The 21,584-nt window shown below is 30.0% G+C and overlaps 1 protein-coding gene across 4 annotated transcripts in view; it reads left to right on the forward strand.

Annotated features, from left to right (window-relative positions):
• Nucleotides 1-21,584, forward strand: part of LOC107443902 (ataxin-2-like protein) — a 39,335-nt gene that overhangs the window by 7,161 nt on the left and 10,590 nt on the right. For all 4 annotated transcript variants that reach the window (XM_043054958.1, XM_043054957.2, XM_043054956.2 and 1 more), the window contains exons 5-13: nt 148-316; nt 1,745-1,872; nt 3,423-3,511; nt 5,516-5,692; nt 7,026-7,393; nt 9,413-9,577; nt 11,377-11,426; nt 16,894-17,118; nt 18,756-18,981. In XM_043054958.1, coding sequence (XP_042910892.1) covers nt 148-316; nt 1,745-1,872; nt 3,423-3,511; nt 5,516-5,692; nt 7,026-7,393; nt 9,413-9,577; nt 11,377-11,426; nt 16,894-17,118; nt 18,756-18,981 — 1,597 coding nt within the window. The remainder of the gene's footprint in view (nt 1-147; nt 317-1,744; nt 1,873-3,422; nt 3,512-5,515; nt 5,693-7,025; nt 7,394-9,412; nt 9,578-11,376; nt 11,427-16,893; nt 17,119-18,755; nt 18,982-21,584) is intronic.

A 21,584-nucleotide genomic window follows, 5' to 3' on the forward strand; every position in this document is an offset into this window, starting at 1 on the left:
GATGATTCATTGTATAAAAAGTAAATGAAGTAAAGTTTTATTTTCAAAGTATTTTTTCTTAAAAATTTATAAACTATTGTTATAAAAGGACTTTTATTTTTAGTATTTACTTGATACTTGTAGTTTTTAATGAATTGTATGTTTTAGGCTGATTTTGTGCTTGAGTTGGCTCAACGAGTTGACAAGAACTCAAACAATCCTAGTACTGTGATAAACTCAAACAATCCTGATGATTATTTTGAAAAAATTGTCTTTAGTTTTGGAGATGTGATTATGATATCTGCTTGCAATGTTGATCCAGACTTTGCAACTCGAGGTAGTTTTTGCTTAGTAAATATATATACTTTTTTCTTTAAGAATTAGGGAAATTTTTGGTAAACCAATGTTATGAAAGCAGTACATAAAGCAAAACTGGCTAGTTTGTTAGTTTTGAAAACTTATCTTTAACTTTTAATCACACTGAGCAAAACAGGTTTAAAACTGCAATGTAGACACTAAAATATCAAAGCCCTTGCGAAACAAATTGTTTGAAACAGAATAATTCATGTCAGTAACAATGCTTAAAAACTTATGACAATTTCAATTGAAATTTTATACTGTGTATAATTTTCATTTCATAAGGTAAGTATTTATAAATAGTTTGACATTTAACTAAGTCTTCTTATTATTATTTTTTGATTTTAGTTTCAAAATAAAATTGTTCCTCATTGCTAAGAATAAAAATACTTTAACTTAGGTGAGTTGTTTATTTTTTGATGAACATTTATAAATTTCAAAAGTCACTTGAGCTCTGTCAAACAAAATTTAATAATGACAAAATCAGCTAATTTTAATTTTACGTGATGATTGGGCTATGATCCTAAATTAGCTAGGATTAACAAGATTCAAGGATATTTGAATTTCTTGATAAAATTAAGAAGTTATGTAAGTAAGTGGGAATTTTTTTCAGTATAAATGAAAATTTGAAAGTGGCAAACTTAATATTGAAATGGTACGTAATGATAATGAATAAAGTAAAATATTCCTGAGTACTAAATTATTAATTCTTCATTTGCACCTTATAATTTTTAATTTAGAGTCCTTGTTGCTGTAAAATTCATAAAAACTGAGGTAAAAACTTTCTGCAATAAGCCAATAATTCGTAAATTTACATTTTGTTATTAGAAATTATGCTTTTTAATTAGGAATGTTATAAGTTCTAAGAAAAAATTTTAATGCTTGAGAATTGTAATTTTTTATTTTATATGAAAAATAGTCTAATGTCATTTTAATTTTAAAAGAATCTAATTTTATTCCGAATAATTCTTTTATATTTATTAGAAATAACTTATATTATTTATGTATATAAAGTGTCCCTAAAATATAGGAATAATCAAATATCTTAAATGCACATTGGATTTAGAAAATGAGGAAAACAAAATACCATTTAAAGATACCAAAGTGGATCCCTTAACCTCCTCATAAACATTAACTCTCTAAAGCTTTTTCTTGAAAATCTATATTTTCAATAAATAAATAAAAAGAAAGTTCCAATTTGGGATTTCAAAGTTGCATCCTGCTTCTTTCCCCTAGGGTTGGGGTTGTGGTTCAAACTTTAGTACCATTGATGAGTTGGTTTTTTTTTTTTGGTAAAATATGAAACATGTTTATTTTTTTCTATATTCAATGTGTACTTCTCAAGATAAGACTGTTTTAAGACTTTAAAAACATCATGTAATAAATACTTCAATAAATTTCCTTCTAGAAACATTCACCGATACTGCTATCAGTAAATTCAATGGACAGGTTCTTGAAAAAGAGTTAGAGCCCTGGGATGGTGAAACTTCAACAGGAGATGGATTATTAGACCTCGGTACTGGTGAAGAAGAAGCGGTGGGTTTCATGTTTATGCTCATTAAAAAAATTCATCTATTGCATAATTGTTTTTATTTCACCCTGCTGCAGTCATGTTTTGTCCAGTTTCACATAAATTACCCTGAGGTGAGTCAACTATGTTAAAACCATGCAAATGGGCCTTAAGATAGTCTTTGCCAAAAAGTCTTAACATCCCTCCCCCCTAGAGACACGAGGTCAGTTTGTAACACGGATCCCTTTGGAGAGAGAGATCCAGTTCTTCTCCCTGCATGAAATAGAGGCTGTTGTGAGAAACGATTCTTTGAAAATTCTCTTAATCTCTGATTTGGCAGAGTGAAATGACAATGATCTTTACTTTGGAAGGATACCAGTACCCTTTTTAGCTAAAAAATCTGCATTTTCGTTTCCCTGTAGCCGACAATATGAGGGTATCCACTGGAAAACTTTGTACTCCCTAAAAGATCTCTACAGAGCTGGACTCAGGAATTCTTTAGTTCTTAGTTACTAGAAAAGGCTTGTAAAACAGCGGTGTAATCCAAGAGAATAACCACTTTTTTGTATGGAGAACGATGTGTCGAAAGCTGTAGTAGAGTTACAAAATTAGCTTCTAGTTCTCCATCAAAATGAGTTGTATATTTACCCACAATAACTGAATATATCACTAAAAATTCCATCACCTACTGAAAAATCAAAGTGAGATCAGTCGTGTATACAAAACTTGGTTGTCCATATGTATACAACCATTCCTCAGGTGGAAACCAATCATGTATTGTTTCAAGAACGACGCTGAAAGTGTAACTTTGCAAATATCAGATTTTCTTAATGTCAGTTATAGATTTAGTTGAATGTCCAATTCCATGAAATCCAGTAGACTCATGGTGGTTATAGTTTCAAAAAAGGCCCTATTTATGATGTTCAATTGACTTATATCTCCAACACATTGCATAAAACCACTTTGAATTTTTAAATTACAAATTTTGTCATGATAGTAGTCTCAAAATGTATTGTAAGGCGGTCTAATCAATCTATTTTAGAGAATGGCAGCCTTTTTTTTTTTTGATGAGTTAATTATTGGCTGTTAGTTATTTAAAAAAAAGTATTACTAATGTATAATAAAGCGAGCCTCATTTATCATCAGTTTTAAAAAAAATTTGTTCTAAAATGTGCAATTTAATTTTATTCAAACCTCCTTTTTTTAAATTAATTAAAAAATCTTAACTGTTGTGATGAATTAAATATCTATTACTATTCTAAATTATGAATAATGATGACTATGAAAATCCTTAGAATTCCTTACGTATAAAATATTTAGTACATTACACAACAATTATCATTAAATTTATATTTTGTAAAATCTACTGGATTTTTTTCTTATCCATGTTGACAGCTATGATACTATCTTACTGGTTAAGGTACTCATACTAAAATGTTTTTTTATTTTCCTTTTCAAAAGACATCCCTAATAAAATAAAAATATTTTTATAAGAAACCTTGGATCTTTCTTACGACAAAGATTCTCTTATCGGTAACACTAGTTATAGTAAATTATTTGTACATTTTTATTCCAGAACGGTTGGGATCCTCAGGATATGTTCAAAACCAATGAAGAAAAATATGGTGTAAAATCCTCTTTTGATAAAACCCTATCTGGTTACACGTAAGTAGAAAATTTTCATTTATTTTTTCTATGATTTACTATCTTATATTTTGTTCTTATCTTCAAAAGGAAATAACAATGCAACTATTTCTTTCATTAATGTACAATAGTTTTTGTTATTAATTTTTATTTTCAATGGTGATTTTAATACAGAAGTAAGCCTAAGCAAACGCAAGAACTAAATTATGCTTACTGCAAGTTAAAATCCGTTGTATATTTCTGTTTCATATATGTTTATGTTTACTATTATGATTATTAAATTTATTTAGGTAATAGATGTAGGAAATTTTAATAAGTAATAAGTTTTAAAAGAAAAGGCTAATAAGGTTTGACTCACAGCAGGTCTGTTTACCGGAAGGGTCTATTTTTCAAAATCTTTTTTACAATCAAGAATAACAAAAATTCTTTTCCTTTATCGAAAGAAAAAAAAATATTGACATTTGCAATTTGTTAAAAAAAAATTCATGAAAATCCTCCCCTTTCTTATGATTTTTACTCTACTATCGATTTTTGTTTGATTTTAATCTGATTAATTATATGATAAAAAACACGTATACTAGGGAAACAAAATTGGGCATTTTAAAATTTCGGAGGTATAACATTACAGGGTGAAAAAAAGCACATATTTTTTCTCTTATTTTGCATAAAGATTACTACCACCGAGAATCACTCACTCAGTTTCAGAATGCAGAAAACTCTTGCATTATGAAAATAATGTGAATTTAGATGAAATTGTCACAACTAGAGTGTGCCGTTTGATTATTTTGTGTGTTATAAAGTGTGATTCAAAATGTGCTGATTGTAATAGTATTAATTAATCAAAAAGAGAAATCAAAATATGAAAAACTATGTGGAAATCCTAAACTGTTGAAAATGTGATTGAACAAAGAAATATGATTGCACGTAGACGATAAAGTTGTCACAAATCCAGTGCCTCAAAAAGGTGATTTCTGGTTGATTCAGAAATTTCTGAACAAAGAATTTAGTATGAAAAATCGAGATTTTAAAATGTTTGTGAAAATCTGCGGCAATAATGAAAATCTGATGTATAAAACCATGTGGCTTTACTTGTGAATCATCATTAATATAGTGCATAAAATTAGTTGTCTTCAAATGTGCGGTTCGAAATTTCCTGTGTGTGAAAATGTAGCGTTAAAAAATCATAACGACTGAAAATTCTGGGAGAAAGCTGAAAAAAATGCTATTGTAAATCCCCTTGTGTTATTTTATGTAAATCGTCAATTATTGAGTGCATAAAAAAATAAAATAATTTTTCAACTGTGATTCGAAGTTCACCAAACGAACTAATATCATATTATAACATTGAAATTTTAAAAACCATGTGAAAATGCGAAAAAAAATTATCAAGAAAACCATTCAAATTCACTATGCAATCGTCACTAGTTGAGCGAGTCAAGAAATAAAATGAAATACTTGATTTGGAATTCAGAACATGTTATAATGGCGTATTTAAATATCAAGAATTTTAAAAACCAAGTGGAAATCTGCAACAATAGCTTCCAGAATTGCAATTGGCGAGCCACGTAAATTTATACAGTAGGGAACCGATTATCCGAACGATCGGGACCATCGCTATTCCGGATAACTGATTTTTCCGGTTTTCTGAANTAAAATGAAATACTTGATTTGGAATTCAGAACATGTTATAATGGCGTATTTAAATATCAAGAATTTTAAAAACCAAGTGGAAATCTGCAACAATAGCTTCCAGAATTGCGATTGGCGAGCCACGTAAATTTATATATCCTTAAATTAAATTGACATTAATTATGGTCTTTTTGTTTTTTTATTAAATAAGGATATTTTGATGTTTTTGTTTACCTCAAAGACCCATTACCCGGAAAAATCTGCTTTCCAGACTTGCCGAAGTCCCATTAATACCAGATACGGGATTTTCCACTGTATCATCTATAACTGAATGACTATCTAACGATGCATTCTTTTTAAGATCGTGTATAATTATCAAAAATATTTTCTTTACAGAATTCCTCTAAATAAACAAAACACTGAAGAATATAGGCAAAAAGAAGAGAAAGCTGATAAAGTTGCAACAGAAATCGAAAGTAGTATGCATCACAAAACGAGAGCAGCTTTAGAAAATGGGGATGAAGAAGAAAGATTTAGTGCTGTTGTCAGGCCAGAAAATATGAATAATTTCAGGTACCTCTTTTCTATTGCACTGTTTTTTTAAAGGGGAAAACCAGTCAGTGTGTGGAAAATAGTTTTGAGTAAATATTTTTGGAATTGGATTCTATGGTCCCAGGGTTGGGTTTTTGACGTCAAAAAGTGGTTTTTGACATGACAAGGGTANTAGTGCTGTTGTCAGGCCAGAAAATATGAATAATTTCAGGTACCTCTTTTCTATTGCACTGTTTTTTTAAAGGAGAAAACCAGTCAGTGTGTGGAAAATAGTTTTGAGTAAATTTTTTTGGAATTGCATTCCATGGTCCTTATCAATTTAAACTGAAATCTACTATGCATCAATTACCCAGATTTATTGAGAATTTTATGTTGCACCTTATCAAAAATAAATTCATGTAAAAGAAATGGCAATATATGTGTTTCCCAAACACTATTTTTAATCAAAAGAAACTTGTCCCTAGAACCTAAAGTGTAAATCATTAAAAAAAAAATCATAAATTAGCTTGTGTCCAAAACACAATCCTCACTATTGGAAATACAAATATACAAACCATGTAAATGTGATGTTAACTTCTCTTGTTGCGCTTGCCCTTAAAGCTTGTTTTATTCTAGTTAGCACCAATCCTTTAATGAACAATCTCAGTTCTGTTCTTACATATATACAGGAAAATATAATGTATTCTACTTTAATTTGCTTCTTTTAATCACTTCTATACCTCTAAAAAAAACTGCTTTCATTTTTTTCTGATTTAATTTTTCTATTTGGCAGCTTAGCCTTTACACCTAAGCATTTGTTTCCAAAATAATTATCATTTATGCATTAGTCTAATGCACAAATGATGTGCACAACATGTCATGCAGTGAATAAAAATATATAAACTATTTCTATTCTTTGAATGTCAGTTCCTTCTTTGTGTAGCAGATTGTTCCAAAATGCAGAAGTCTTAGTCTGTTGTTGTTTCCTTGATGCTTAACATTTTATTATTGTTCCTGTTGTACAATTTTCTAAACTGTTTTATGTCCTTGTACCTGCAGAACAATTTCTATTCAAGACACAATGAAAATTTTGTATGCTGTTATTGATTTTTGTTTGTGTAAATTTGATATTCTTCAACTATTTAATTTGTAAAATAAAATTAATTTTATAAAAGGGAAATAATTTAACTAATGAGAGTTTTTTTAATGATACCCTCAAACCATTAGTAGTTATTTAAAAGTATAATTCCATGTCTAGGTGCAAATTTATCTTGGGGACATGAATTATTATTTTATTTATAAAAATAGCTGTTTATTTTAAAACTTTCATCCTTTTTTTGTTAATAAACTAGTAATTTGTGTTTGTTTAAATTAGGTTTGTACCACACAGACAGCGAAGATCTGCACAAAATATTAGAAATATGCGAAATAATGGTACATCCCACATGAATAGAAATTCTCATCAGCACACTCAGGTCTTTCCGCGTGTTTCTAGTCCAACCACTGCAACAAATAGCAATAACTCTCAAGCTGGATACCGGCAAGTGAACTCTTCAAATTCCATTTCTCCACGTCAAACTCCGGCTTCTAGTCCAAGGCAGTCTAATGTGCCGGGGAATAATTCCACTCCTCAATTTCAACAAACGTCTACCCCTAGTCCCGTAAATCCTTCTACCCGTACTACTCCCCCTTCAGTCACTACTCCTACTTCATCTCAAGAAGAAAGTCATAAATTAAATGGTGGTAAGATAATTTAACTATTAACATTATTGGGATTATCCGTCGACGATCACGAAAATATGCAAATCCTTTGCCTAATGAAAAGCAATTTCCAAAATAAACATTCTAAACACATAAAATTTATCAAATAATAAAAAAATTTAAGTGTAAAAATACATAATAAATAGTCTGGAAACAAAATAGAAACTTGTTTTTTTTATAATTACATGTTGAATTATTCTTGAATCTAGCCATATATATTATTAAATCATTTTGGTGTCCAAAAATCCTTGATAGCTTTTAATGCGCAAGCAAGTTATTATCTTTATGCAGTCGCCGCCACATTGCTTATCAGATTAGATATACTACGCCATATTGTGACCATTCATTCACATTTTCTTAGAAGAAATGATTCCATACTCTTGAAAATATGCCATTGCAATCTTTTCGGTGCTAGGCAAATCCCAAATTTTAATCATTTTGCGGCTGAGTAAAGGGAAAAAAAACAGTATGTTTCAAAATTAATTAATTGCTGACTCACACAGTCACAGATTAAGCAGTAATTATGATAAAATTTGCAGTCATTGGCACAGAAACTACCTTTTGGCGATGATATCGGGTTTGGCGAAAATGGTCGACTGGATAATCCCAAAGTACCCATTATTGCCGTGTCAATTACTATTGATTTTTTTTTTTCATTTTTTGAATTTTAGTTATACCTACAAAATTACCAATAACTTAAAAGATAATAGAATTTAATATTTCTTTTTTAATAGTTTTTTAGAAATACTTGAAGTATGACTAATCAATTTGACCTTCTAAAATCTGCCATCTTTTATTTAGAAATGTTAATAGCTATGCTATGCATTGAATCATTATATATCATGTTGTATCCATACACAGTGCAAAAAAAAAAAAAAAAACACTTTGATTATATCTTCACTTATTGGAATTCTATAGTTTAAATGGGTGATTAAGTGCATATGATATTTTACAAAACCAGACGCAAAAACTTGCGGTCTCTAAATAAACACACTTTTTTTATCAATGAAATTAGTCTCCTGACCTTCAAAATGTGGATGATAGATGCAACCTGGGAAATATAGTTCCATTAATGTGGGAAGAAGAATGATTGAAAGTTTAAACCCACGCAATGTTAATTTTCCTTTGTGCATATTTTGGCACATTTTGAAATTTTTTAAGTGAATTGAAACATTTTGCACATAATATTAAATTTTGTGTATCAAAAGGTAATTCCATGTAAAAAATAATTTTTAATAATTATTTAGAATTTTTATTTTATTTAGTAATAGTCAAAAGATTTGAATTGTATATAAATTTCTTAATCATTTTAAGGAACGTAATTTTAAAATGCAAAGCATAAATTTTGAGCAAAAACTGTCAAATAGTTTCTGAAAAATAGAATTTTCAAAAAGTCTGTTAGTTAAAATTCAATATCTCTGAAAACTATGGCACATTTTGTTTGAAGTTTGTATTTTCCCATGTAGAAAATGCATTTTTTAAAAGGATATAAAAATTGGTATACTTTACAAATTAAATTTTTTTGACACTTATGAACTAAAATATAATAAATAATTATTGAAAAAAAAAAGTTCAGATTTACTTTTTAGAAAAATCTAGCCTTGTGGCAAAATACACAAAAAATAAAATTAACATTAAAGAGTCTGCACTTTTGACAGCTCTCGTAACCTAACTAATTGGACCCAACATATCTCGTAACCTAACATATTTCTTAGACCAATATTTATTTTCTTAATACCATATTTTTTAGGCTCACAGCCATCGATAAAAAGTTATATTTATTTGGAGAAAGTATGTTTTTTGTGTCTGATTTTGGAGCTTAAAATATCATCTGCATTGATTAGTTAGCATGTTTGGGGTCATCCTTTCAAACATAAGCTTGAGTCCTAGTTCTTAAAAACTCTATCATTCAAACAAAAGTTAATTCGGCTGTTCAATTTTTTTTTCTGCACTGTACAATTACAACTCCTAAGAAAACTTATTTTATAATAATAATTTCAGAATCTGACAAAACAGATTTAAAGTTTGCTCCTAAACCGCCACGCTCATTGAATCTTCATTCATCAGCTAACAAAGAAATGCGAGAAACTATTATAAATCAGCAAGTATCAAATAAAAACATGGACAGGCGTAAAGAATTGGATAAGAAAACAGCTGGACAAAAAGGTATAACATACTTTATGTTTATCATATAATTTAGTTTTTGTTTTACTGACGGCAGCAAAATTGAAAATCAGGCAGGAAGTGGAATTTTCATTGAAACTTCTGAACATACAGTTTCTCTATGTCAGTGTAAACCAGACTTCTATTCTGTTTTCAGAAGTGAACTTCTTGCAATAGATAAGAGACTATTCTGAGAAAAATAATTCCCATAACCTTTGAATATTGACTGATAGCCGCCGCTCAATGCAACATCTTAATAACTGGACCCACATAGTGGCAAGATTATTATCTCCATCATGCATAAATTAAAACACATTTTCGTTCATCAGCATAATATGCATATCCAGTGGATTCCTTCCCTCGTGTATGTACATGGAAATGACTTGGCAGATAATCTTGGAAAACCAGGCAGGCTGCAGTTTCTCTTCTATAAAGCTAACATATCTTGAACTTTTCTCAAAGAAAATCTCAAATTAAGGAGGATTGGTTGATAACTCCTACTCACTACTGGTACCAGGATAGTAGACCAAGTCTTGCCTTGACCCTTTCTTATAATTAAAAAATCTCACGCTTCCCCAACGGCCACTTAAAGAGTTTACGTTTTTCAGAGCATGTAAAAACATACCCACTTTACTCCAAGTCCCACCAACATCAGGCATGATGATTTCTAATATTGAAAAATTAATTAATTCATTCCTTACTGCTCTTATAGAAACGTGTGTCAAATGATACTTGATGCATGGCAAAATGTGGATTCAAGTTTTATTGTTAAATATTTTAAAAAGCGTGGAATTTAGAATTTTTTGGATGGAGATGAAGTTGATTTTTATTGGACTCAGCATATATAGAATTCATTGCAGAATGGGATTGGACAACACTGATAAGCATTGTTGAATCTGGCACAGATGTTCTAGAATTTTTGAATTTGTTGCTTTCTAACATGTTTTTAAAACTTGTCATTGTTTTATATTTTTGAAATATTTTTGAATAAATTATCTTAACTTTTCTTATTCTTAGTTTTTTTTTATCTGAATGTAATTTTAGGTATTGTTTTTAAAAACCTTTATCTGTAAAAAAATAGGAAGGGTGAGAGAAAAGGGTAAATTAATACAAAGATTATTCATAATCTCATTTGTTTATTATAAGTCTATTATTCAAACCTCTAAAATTTTATGGAAATCAGAGGGTTGAGTTTTACTCTGGTATTATATGGTACTTCTCAACTAATAAAAATTAAAAGAGTCTTGGAATAAATATTTATTATGTAAATGGGAACAAAACTTTCACTTAATAATGCAATACAATGTTAGAAAATGATCGCTGAATGACATTATGTTGTAAATGAAAATCATCGAATGCATTTCTTGTTTTGTCATATTAAATAATAGTGGCTGAAAAACACAACTTTGCATCTGTAAAAAAAAATAATAATAATTTTAAACAATTATAATTCTTGATCATTTGAATTACTGTTAATTCAAAAATATACTGATCACAAATAATTCAGATTCTCAAGATTCTACTGTCATACTGTCATCCCTTTTTTCTAACTTAATGATTTTTTTTTTTTTGGTATGTATATATATTTGTGTGCGTGCGTGTTTTTTTTTTCCCCAGTTTTAATATATTTTCTTTTTGATATATAAATATTTTGTGTATATATAAATATGATTTTGTATAACCTGTGTCACTACTCTACTAATTCTGCTGAAAGGTTTACAGTTATTTTGGAATATATTTTGCTTTTTTAAAAAATATTTTATTACATTTAAATCTCAGTAAAATTATCTTTTTTAATGCAGCTCGAGATGAAAAAACAGAAGATTTGAAAAGGTTCCATGCCAAGTTCAAAGTAATTTTTAAAACTTTTCATGTTTTATTAAAATATTAATGAATTTATTTTTCTTTGTAAATTTATTAAAATACATACATTAAATTATTACATGCTTGTTTTCTTGGATAGAAAATTTAAAACAGTTTTGCAAAATTGTTAAACAATGAATAATTTCCAAGTGGTTTTCAGCATTTTAGTACTTATTCTTCCATTTACTTGTTGAGAGATTCATATTTAGAAGTAAGTTGAGTGCCTTCGGTCCCGAAGAGAAAATTAGCACATTGCTTTTTCTTATACTGTCCTTCGCAAACTAACACAATTCGTACATTTTTCTTCCAAAATGTTGTTATGCCATGTACTGATTTATTTGGAAGTTATTTATTGTCTACAATTTTGTTGTGTTAAGATCATTTAAATTGTCTTTCCAAGAAAATAAGAAATATTAACATAGTGGCTCAGAGGATAGAGTGTCAGCCTTCCAACGGGTTCGAATACCAGCTACGACTGGTCAATGCGAATTCCGCACCCAACTTGTACCGACCACGGTACTGACGTAAAATATCCTCAAAGGTAGACGGATCATGCGTTAGAGTCCCCTTGGTGTCAGGCTAACCGTGAGAGGTTTTCCTCTCCTTGTAACGCAAATGCCTGTTAGTTCCATGAAAAAAAAGTCCTCCACAATGACAAAATTCTCCCAATACTTGATCCAAGAATTCCCTTGTAATCTGAGTTCAAAATTACAAGGCTACGGAGTTGAGCATTACTAGTCATAAAACCCAAAAAATTGGGTCAGCTGTGCAACAATTGTTATAAAATAAAATTTTAACATATTTCTTCTTTTTTTTTCATTTTGAAATATGCTTCATTTTAGCACACCTTCTGTTTTAAGCCATCTAATTAGTTCAAGCCTGCCACTGGTGACTAAAATTACTAATTTGAAGCAAAAGTTTTTTTTTGTACTAAAAACTGACAAAACAACTTTTTTGAAAAAATTGGCAGCTTTTTTGTATTATTTAGCTACTAATTATAAATTATTGATTTAATAATTCTCTGTTTCAAGAAAGTTACTCTCCTATGTATATATGTCATTTCATAGGTGTTGATAAAAGCAAATGCTGGGATAAATAAATATAGCTGTATGGCTATTTTCCTAAAAGGACATACTTATGAAAGGATCCCAGTATTAGTCCCCATAGCAGATTAAGAAGTCGTTGATTACCAATTCGGATTTCAGTAATAACCACCTTAAAAGATCTCTCTGTATAAGGTTGTCTACAAGTTTGAGCTTTCACAGCTATTGAAATTGATTTTAAAAAGTTAACTAGGGAAAGTAATTTTGTTTTTTTCCAACAGAGGATTTAATTATATTTTTCATCATCTAACTCACGAATCTCTACAAATAAAAATGGATATTCTAGAAATAAATTAGTTTAAATGCTTAAAATGTATAAAATCGTAATAATTCTGCACTTTACTAAATTAAATTTACATTTAAATTTTTCCTGTTTTTAAAATTTTCCTAATATGGAAATTTACTGAATTTCTCTAAGATAGTTTGCGTCTATGTGTATCTGGTGTTAAACATTCAACCCAATTCTGAGTTTACAACTATCAATGCTCAACCTCGTACCCTTGCAATTTTGAATCCAATCCAAAAGACAAGGTAACTCCTTGATCAACAATTAGGTCAAAGTAGCCTTCATGGAGTACTTTTTGATGGAACTTACCAGCATTTGCATTAGGAAGATTGAAAAACCATCCACGGTTAGCCAGATGGATGGAAGGGGATTTTCGAAGATAATTTGAAGAAAAAAAATCAAATAAATAAATTAAGAAAGAAGGAACAAATAAGTTTTAATGGTTTTATCCCTCTAAGATAATTTGATAAAAAAACTTCAAAACTTACTTGTTCTTTCTTTATTTATTTCAGTTATGAAAATATTAATAACTCTGGTGGTTTATGTGGCTATTTTGTGCAAGTTAAAATATTTAATTCATCAGTAGTTCTTTATGCTGTTGAGAGGAAGTTTTTTAATTTTCAAGTAAATCTTTTGACTTCAAATTTGCCATATATATTTCTTCCCGTAGCAGAAATTTCCTTCTTCAGTATTCAAAATTTAAAAATAATCATCCCTATTTCTTTTCTTTAAAAGCAATATGTAATCGTTCATCTACCTTTCCTCGAAATGTTTTACTTCATTCTAATCTGTTGCTCTCCACTATGCTTTAAATCAGTTAATTTGATTTTTCAGTAAACTGTTAATAGTTAGAATATAGGATTTTGAAGTTGCGATCAGCGGTTCTCATACAGCCAAAATTTCTATTTTTGAGACCTGTTTTTTGTAAAATGTTTCTATCAGAAGTGAAAAAAGCTTATTTTCAAAGAAAACAACCTTTATTAATTTCACGTAATATCACTATAATTGACAATATTTAACTTATAAAAGCACCACATTCTTTCTACGTATGACAATGGAATTAAGCTGAACCCTTAAGACTGGGGGATATTTCGGTACATCACAAAATATTGACTTAAAGCATATGTAAGCGCACCAAAATAGTGGCCTTCATTTTGATACATTAAGAAGCGAACGTAAAAAGACATGCACGATCTAAGGATTTAACTTTTAGCTACCTATGTTGGTTGTCAGTTTTCCCTAGTTGCGTGGTTTATTTCTTTATATTTTGAATGGTCTTTAATTATATTAAATACTTTTGCTTATTACACACTTTCACCTAGAAATCAGGATTTTGTGGTAGTTTGCAGATGGCATGGATGAGTGGCAGGATGTAGCATGCTATGTATCTTGTTTAGTTTTTCACCTTTCGATTTTGTTTCATGTAAATTATTTTTGCTAGAACTAAGCATTCAACATTCTTAGACAAAGGATAAATATTTCAGAGGAAATAAAAAAGAATGGAAATCTGTCAAGAAAGCATAAGCATGAAGGAAAATCGGAGGAAATTGAAATGGCTCTGTTAGAATGGTTCAAAAATACCGCGAATGAAGAATTCCAATTTCCCGTGGGATTTTATTTCACGAAGCGCAGGACTTTGCTAACTTATTTGGTGATTCTGATTTTGAAGCTACAGATGGGTGGCTAACCCGATGGAAAGACCGCAACAACATTGTCTATCATAAATTACATGGTGAAAAGCAAGATGCTGATTTTAGCTCTGCCGCCGGTTGGGTAAACGACGTGTGGCCAACACTCATCAAAGACTATAAACCAGAGCAAATTTTCAACTCAGATGAAATAGGGTTATTTTTCCGAGCACTTCCTGAACACACACTGCTGTTTAAAAATGAATCGACTGGTGGATGTAAAAAAATAAAGGAAAGACTAACCGTGCTGCTAACATGCAACATGACAGGAACTGTGGGGGAAAAAACTTTAGTGATAGGAAAGAGTTTAAAACCTCGATGTTTTAAAGGAGTAAAACACCTGCCTACCAGTTATGCCAACAGCTATATTGCATGGATGACATCCAGCGTCTTTACAAAATTTCTTCTTGACTGGGACAAGGAGCTGAAAAATAAAAAGGTTGTCTTACTTTTAGACAATTGTTCTGCGCACCCTACTGATGAGGACTTGCATTTGAAAAACATTAGTGTTTTTGCCACCCAAAACTACAGCTATTATTCATCCCCTTCATCAGGGAATCATAAGATCATTCAAGTTTCATTACAGAAAAATGGTTGTTCAAAAAATCATTGGTGACATAGACTGTGGCAGCTCTTCAGAACTCTTAACTGCAAACAAACTATCGAAATCCCTTACTATTTTGGAATCAATGCATTTGATTCGTAACTCATGGGACATTGTTTCAACCCAAACAATGTCAAATTGCTTTAAAAAGTGTGGATTAAGCACTGGCGATGGAGCTGATAACTGTTTCGAAGAAATTCTCAGCAATGAAGAAAATGAAATGGATGAGAATTTTTCACGTTACTTAGCTATTGACGATAACCTGCAAACATCAGGAGAAAAATCTAATTCTGAAATTGTTACAGATACATACCCTCCAACTGCTACGGAATTTCCGTAGTTTCAGAAATCTTCTTTTCAGACGGTAGCAAAATTAATGTCTTAATATTTAAAAAAAAATTACTTTTAGTGTAACTTGTCCACTATTACTTATAAAAGTGTATGCCATGTGGCTAGATTCTTAAGTTCTGATAAAAGTTTCATGAGAGATCCATTTGCTTTAAAAATTTCTACTTTGGTTCGCTACCACTGGAAAGAATTATTTTCAAAATCCTCATAAGTTGGAGGGTATGCAGATATCAAAATTTGCAAAGTTATTTCCAATCAAGAAATGTAGGAATCAGACTCAGAAATAAACTCATCAGTGCCATCTTCAATGGATGTCAGAAATGCACTGAATTGCGGCAAGCTTTAGAACAAAGAGGAGGAAATATCGAAAACTATAAAAACTTCTATAAACTCTCAAATGATGTTGAAAAGTTAACTTTAAATACTGCAACTCAGGCAACCATTGATCAGTTTTTTGCAAAAATTTTGTAAATTTAATCTTATGTAGGGTTTTACTTTATTAAAATAATTAAATTAGTTAAAATAAAGCATTAATATTGTCATTATTTCAGCTTTTAAAGTGTGTGCATTTAGAATACATCGTAAAAATGAGTTTTTTTTTTTTTTCAAATGTTGAATTGCTTCTTAATAAAATCAGCCGTTTAATAAAATCAAAAGAGCGTAAAAAGAAAGTGATTTTAATAAACGGTTGGTAATTAGTTTTTAGTGGTGGTAGTTTTAACGGTGGGTAGTTAATTTTTTTAAATTAAAAATTGTAAAGATGTTAAAAAACATGTTTTTTTTAAGGTTATCTTTTTATTATTAAAGATTGTTTTAAGATTTCTACCAGTGTAGTTTTGATTTAAACCTTCCTTTCTAAGAAGTAAATCAAATCATATGTTACATCATATTGTGAATTCTATTTGACGATATATCGTAATAAAAATTTCGTACATCCTCAAATCCTTGGCACTTTTTAGTGGATCTGCAAATTTATTTTTTATATTTTTAGGATTTCCTGTGAATACCACTCAATAATTACCTCTCCTCTAGAGTAATGAACTTGGATTACTCTATTCTTTTCTGTCCACAATGCTAAGCATACATTTCAAACTTATTTTGAATGATGAAAATTAGTGTCATACTTTTTTTCTCTCTCCTGAGGACTGAAATATAATATTGTAAATTGTGTATTCTGTTGTATCTTTTCTAATCTTTGCAGAATTACCAGAGTTGACTCTAATCAATTGTAAAAATATTTAATTACACCAATTAGGTTACTGTCTGGCATGTTTGACTTTTAAAAGATTTTATATTGTTTTGAAAATATATTTGTATAATTTGATGATGAAATATAATGGAACTATATGCTGTCGCGGAGGATTACTTATACTGCAATGGTCTTTTCTTAACTTGCTTCGGATTATAACTCTATTTATTGTTTTCAGCTTTCAGAAGATCCCAAAGACACTCTGGATAGTGTCCAAAAACCTGATGTACACCCTGCGACTTCGTCTGCTCACCCAGCTAAGCATCATCACAAGGAGAGACAAAAAGAGGAAGAAAGAAGGACTCCTGATAACAGGAAAACTCCTGAAAGTCCAAAAAATTTTACCTTAAATCCCAATGCAAAAGAGTTTGTCTTCAATCCCAATGCAAAGTCTTTTACTCCTGTGAGTGTTTTTAAGTCTTAAACTCCTTGTTAGTGTAAGTTTTTTGAAGTAATGCATATAGTTAAATTTCTACCTGCAGTTTTCTCTATTCTAACTAAAACCAATGTTAATTTGTGAGAGGAAAGAGTATAGGAGTTAACATTCTACAAAATTGGCTCATTTTACAAAATTCGAAGAAGTTTGTCCTAATTTTAATTTAATTAAACCAGATTTCAAATATTATAAGATAGGAAAAGGACTAGGGTAGGAACATTTTGCCAAGTCGATAAATTTTACATGTTTTAATCTTAGTTTAATTACACCAATTTATTAGATAAGGGGAAAAGGTATAGGAAAGAAACATTCTCCAAAATGTGCCTGTTTACTAAATAACGAGAGAATCGAGTGTTTTAACTTTATTCAAATTAACCTTGGATTTTTTTTTTCTGTTTCACAATCAGTTTTATAGGATTTGTATGGCTTCTTAAAATCTTTAAACCTTATTTATAAAACTGTTTTTAAAATGTTTAAAAAGTGCTTATGTATCTTTTTTGGTTTTAAATTTTTTTCCCCTTCATATTTTCATGGTTTTAAAATTGTTCATTTGTTTTCTTAATTTTTAATTAATATTAAAACTTTTTTTATTTGATGTTCTGCAGAAATAATATAAAGTTACAGTAAACATACTTTGTCTTTTTACCTCCCTTTTTATTTAAGTTGAGTTGAACCCGCTTTGAATTGACCCTGTTTCATAAAAAGGGAGAAAAAAATAATTTAAAAATTTATCCTTTAAGAAATGTGCTAATTTCTATTGTTCTGAACAATTCTTTTTTTTCTCGTGCATTGTAAATTCTTTTTTGTGAATGAATCGATTCTAAAAATCTTTGAACCCTAGCATTTATGTAGATAAAACGCAGTTCTATATACAGTAGGGAACAGATTATCCTGAATTATCGGGACCATCGCTATTCTGGATAACTGATTTTTCCGGTTTTCTGAATCGCTACAAAAAGTCTTTTTTTTTTATTGTTAAACCCAACTAAAAAAAAAAAAATTTATTTAGAAATAATCTTAAAAATAAGAAAAAACGATTGAGTAATACACTAATGATTATTTCCAAAATGATGGTAAGGTAAACATCTTTCAAAAAAGAACAAAAAATCCTGAAATCTTATGAGTAAAAAAAATTTTTTTTAAAAATGGCGGGAAAATTTATAGAATTTCGTTCCGGTTTTTTGGTTTTCTAATTTCCGGATAACGGGTTCTGTACTGTATTTAAGTTTTTTAAAGCCATACCTTGTTATGAATTTTATTTCCAATAAATTCCTTAATTTATACATCCTTAATGCAGAGTTGCCACTGCTTTGAGCTAAGAGCCAGAGATTTTCACCCCATATTTAAAGTGATGCCTAAATGTGCCTAAACATTTGATTCAAAATGATTTTTGCAACAACAGTGCATAAAAAATGTACCTAATTTATAAAATGTTTACTTGTTATTTCATTATCACTTTAAATTTAAAATATTTTGGGAATCTAAAATGTCAGGGTTGGTAGCTTTGTTAATATGTTGCATATTTTAAAAAAGCTTACTCATAAACTATTATGCAGTTTGTTAGTTTAAAAAGTTACATTGCAATATAATGCAAAATGTTTCAGAGGGGTGTTCCAATACAAGCTGTAGTGCCTCCACCCGTACAGCCACCACCAAGACTTCACAGTCAGAGCCCCATAATGGCTATGCCTCAACCTCATCTAATGCCTGGTATGGCCCAGCCTATGTTTAATGTGGCACCTCATTATGTTGTGTCTGCCACACCTGTTTCAATGGCTCCTCCATTTACTCCTGCTCCATCAGTGGCTCAAGCACCTAGGTTCAGGAAAGGTATATTCTAACTTTATTATTTCTCTAATACAGACTTAAAAAGTATCTTCAGCTAGACAAAAACAGGGGTAGCATTCCTCCTAAAATTCCTAAAACTATGTGCAAACCCTAAAAATCTGATAAAAGTTTGTTGGTGTTCCTAAAAAATTAGAGTTATAGGCTAAATATAAATAAAAAAGCAATAATCTAAAATATAAGAATTTAACTACATTAATTAAAACTGTTTTAATTTTGCCACATGGGAATTCTGATCCTGAGAGAGGTTTTTCGATAAATAAAGCAATGCTTAATGTGAGTCACCATGAGAATACTATTATGTCTCTTAGACTAATCAAAGATACCATTCGAAATTATGGAGGAGTGTTGAAGATCACCACAACACTATTGAGGGCAGTAAAAGAATCTCACAAATCATATCAAGAATATATTAGAAAAATGATCATGATTAATTTGTTTTTCTCTAACTTCTAATATAAATTGCTGATTTGAAATCTAATAATATCACACAATAGTTTTTCTTAATAAAGTAAGGTAAAGGGTAATAATAAAGTTTTGATTAAGAAGGTAAAAATTAAATAAAAATCCAAGTTGGTGTTAATTTATTTTTTCTCTTGATTTATTCTCACTTTTGCCTGTTCCTGAATTATGCACTTAATTTCTGATAGGTAATATGTAAAGTTGAAATTTCATTTTTACACTTTAGAGATTTCATTCTTGACTTAATAAATTTCAGAGCTTTATTTTATGGCTTGCAATTATTTATGATATGTGTGGATGAATTGTAATAATCTTCTGTTATGTAATAAACTACCGTGTGATCTGTTTTTATCCTAGCAAAATCATATATTACCCCTAAAATTTTCCTAAAATTTGTTGAAAAAAGTTCCTAAAATTACCCTAAAATTTAAAAAAACTTTGCTGCTACCTCTGCAGAAAATACAAATAGTTCATTTTTAGCTCAGAATTTATCTTTTTCTATTTAAAGATTTGTGTATTAAGATTTGTAATGAATAAGTTATCCCATCATATTTTCTGTCAGTTATGACACTTCAAGACACCCAATGGCGCTGAGTGGTAGTGCTTTGCTCTCTCGTGCCACGGGTCCTGGGTTTGTAGTATTATTCTTAATCGATAATGAATCGATTAAGCAAGATGGTTATAAATCATTTCTTGTATGTTGCATGGCAACAGTCTGGATGAAAAATAGAACAAATATGGTGAATAAATATTTGCTAACTTTCTGAATAAGTCTCTCTTGTATTAAAGTGATAAAACAACTCTACAATGATGACCTGTGGACGTGATAAGAACATGCCAATATCGATGGTTGATCCACATTAAGCAGTTGATTTGCTTAAAAATATACTGCTTCAAAGAAAAAAAAATCCGGTGAAGTAATTAAAGTCTCCCGGTCAAAAAACAATAATGAAGAAAGAAAAAATAATGAGCGAAATGCTATAAACAACAACAAAAAGAAAAAAAAGAGCGAATGCTATTAACAAAAAAATTATGAGAAATTTTTTTTTATAATAGCCAAAAGCTATAAAAAGAAAAAAATAGCGAGCGAAATGCTATGAAGGGAAAATATATATGTAGTGAGCAAAAATTGAAATACATAGCATGAATCAACTAGTGGTATTCATTCATCGAATTCTATCCCAGATCAAATTCTGGAAGGGGAGTAATGTGGCGTAACTACCACTATAAATATTGAATACCAATTCACTAGTATATAAGACATGTTAACTTGATTCTATCATGAGGTACCTTTTGATAGATGAAGGTTGACATAGTCGATAATTAAATCCCCGCAGGTTTGATCCTCGGGTCGGACAATGTTGACTAAGCCTTTCATAAATGAGAACTGAGCATGCTTGGGGACTAAACACTGGGGGCTCCGCTTTCGGTTGACCATCCAACCGCAACATCCACTCCTGCACCATAGAGGCCAAAGTTAAAAAAAATGAAATAGGCATAGTAAGCCTTGGCCCTCTATGGGATGTTGCGTCATTGAGTTTAGTTTATTATGGCACTTCTTTCTAACTTTAGTTTAGTATATCGCTTCGTTTTAAATCTAATGCTCAATAATTTATAAATAAAAAAATTTCCTTCTGAAGTAATCTTCAAGTTGTAAGATCAATGTTTTTTTATTATTAGTGTTCTAATTATAATTAGGGTTCACACCAGCATATTCACATAACTACAATGGGATGCCTGCAAGTGACTTAGTGTGGGTATCTCAATTCTGATTGGTTATTGAAACATGTAGCTTTTTTTCTTCCATTCTGTTCTTTGAGTAAGCCGAGCCCTTCAAGAATCAATTCTCTTAGGTGACACATTTTTTGAGGTGCAAGTACCTAATTGTTGCAAAGTTTCGTTTTTTTTTTTTTAATTCTACTCCACATCTAGACATGATCGCCATCTGTCTATAACAGGCAACACAATACAGTTCAGAAACATAATAGCAGTTACAATAGTTTTTAACAGAATTAGCCACCGCTAATAAGGTCTCTGCACATGTTGTCAGCACTGCATAAAGGACAAGTAAAACCTGTTTTCTGTCCATTATATTATTGCATTGAAAATAATTTGGATTTTAAAAG

Source organism: Parasteatoda tepidariorum, chromosome 5 (genome assembly GCF_043381705.1).
Source record: "Parasteatoda tepidariorum isolate YZ-2023 chromosome 5, CAS_Ptep_4.0, whole genome shotgun sequence".
Lineage (NCBI taxonomy): Eukaryota > Metazoa > Arthropoda > Arachnida > Araneae > Theridiidae > Parasteatoda > Parasteatoda tepidariorum.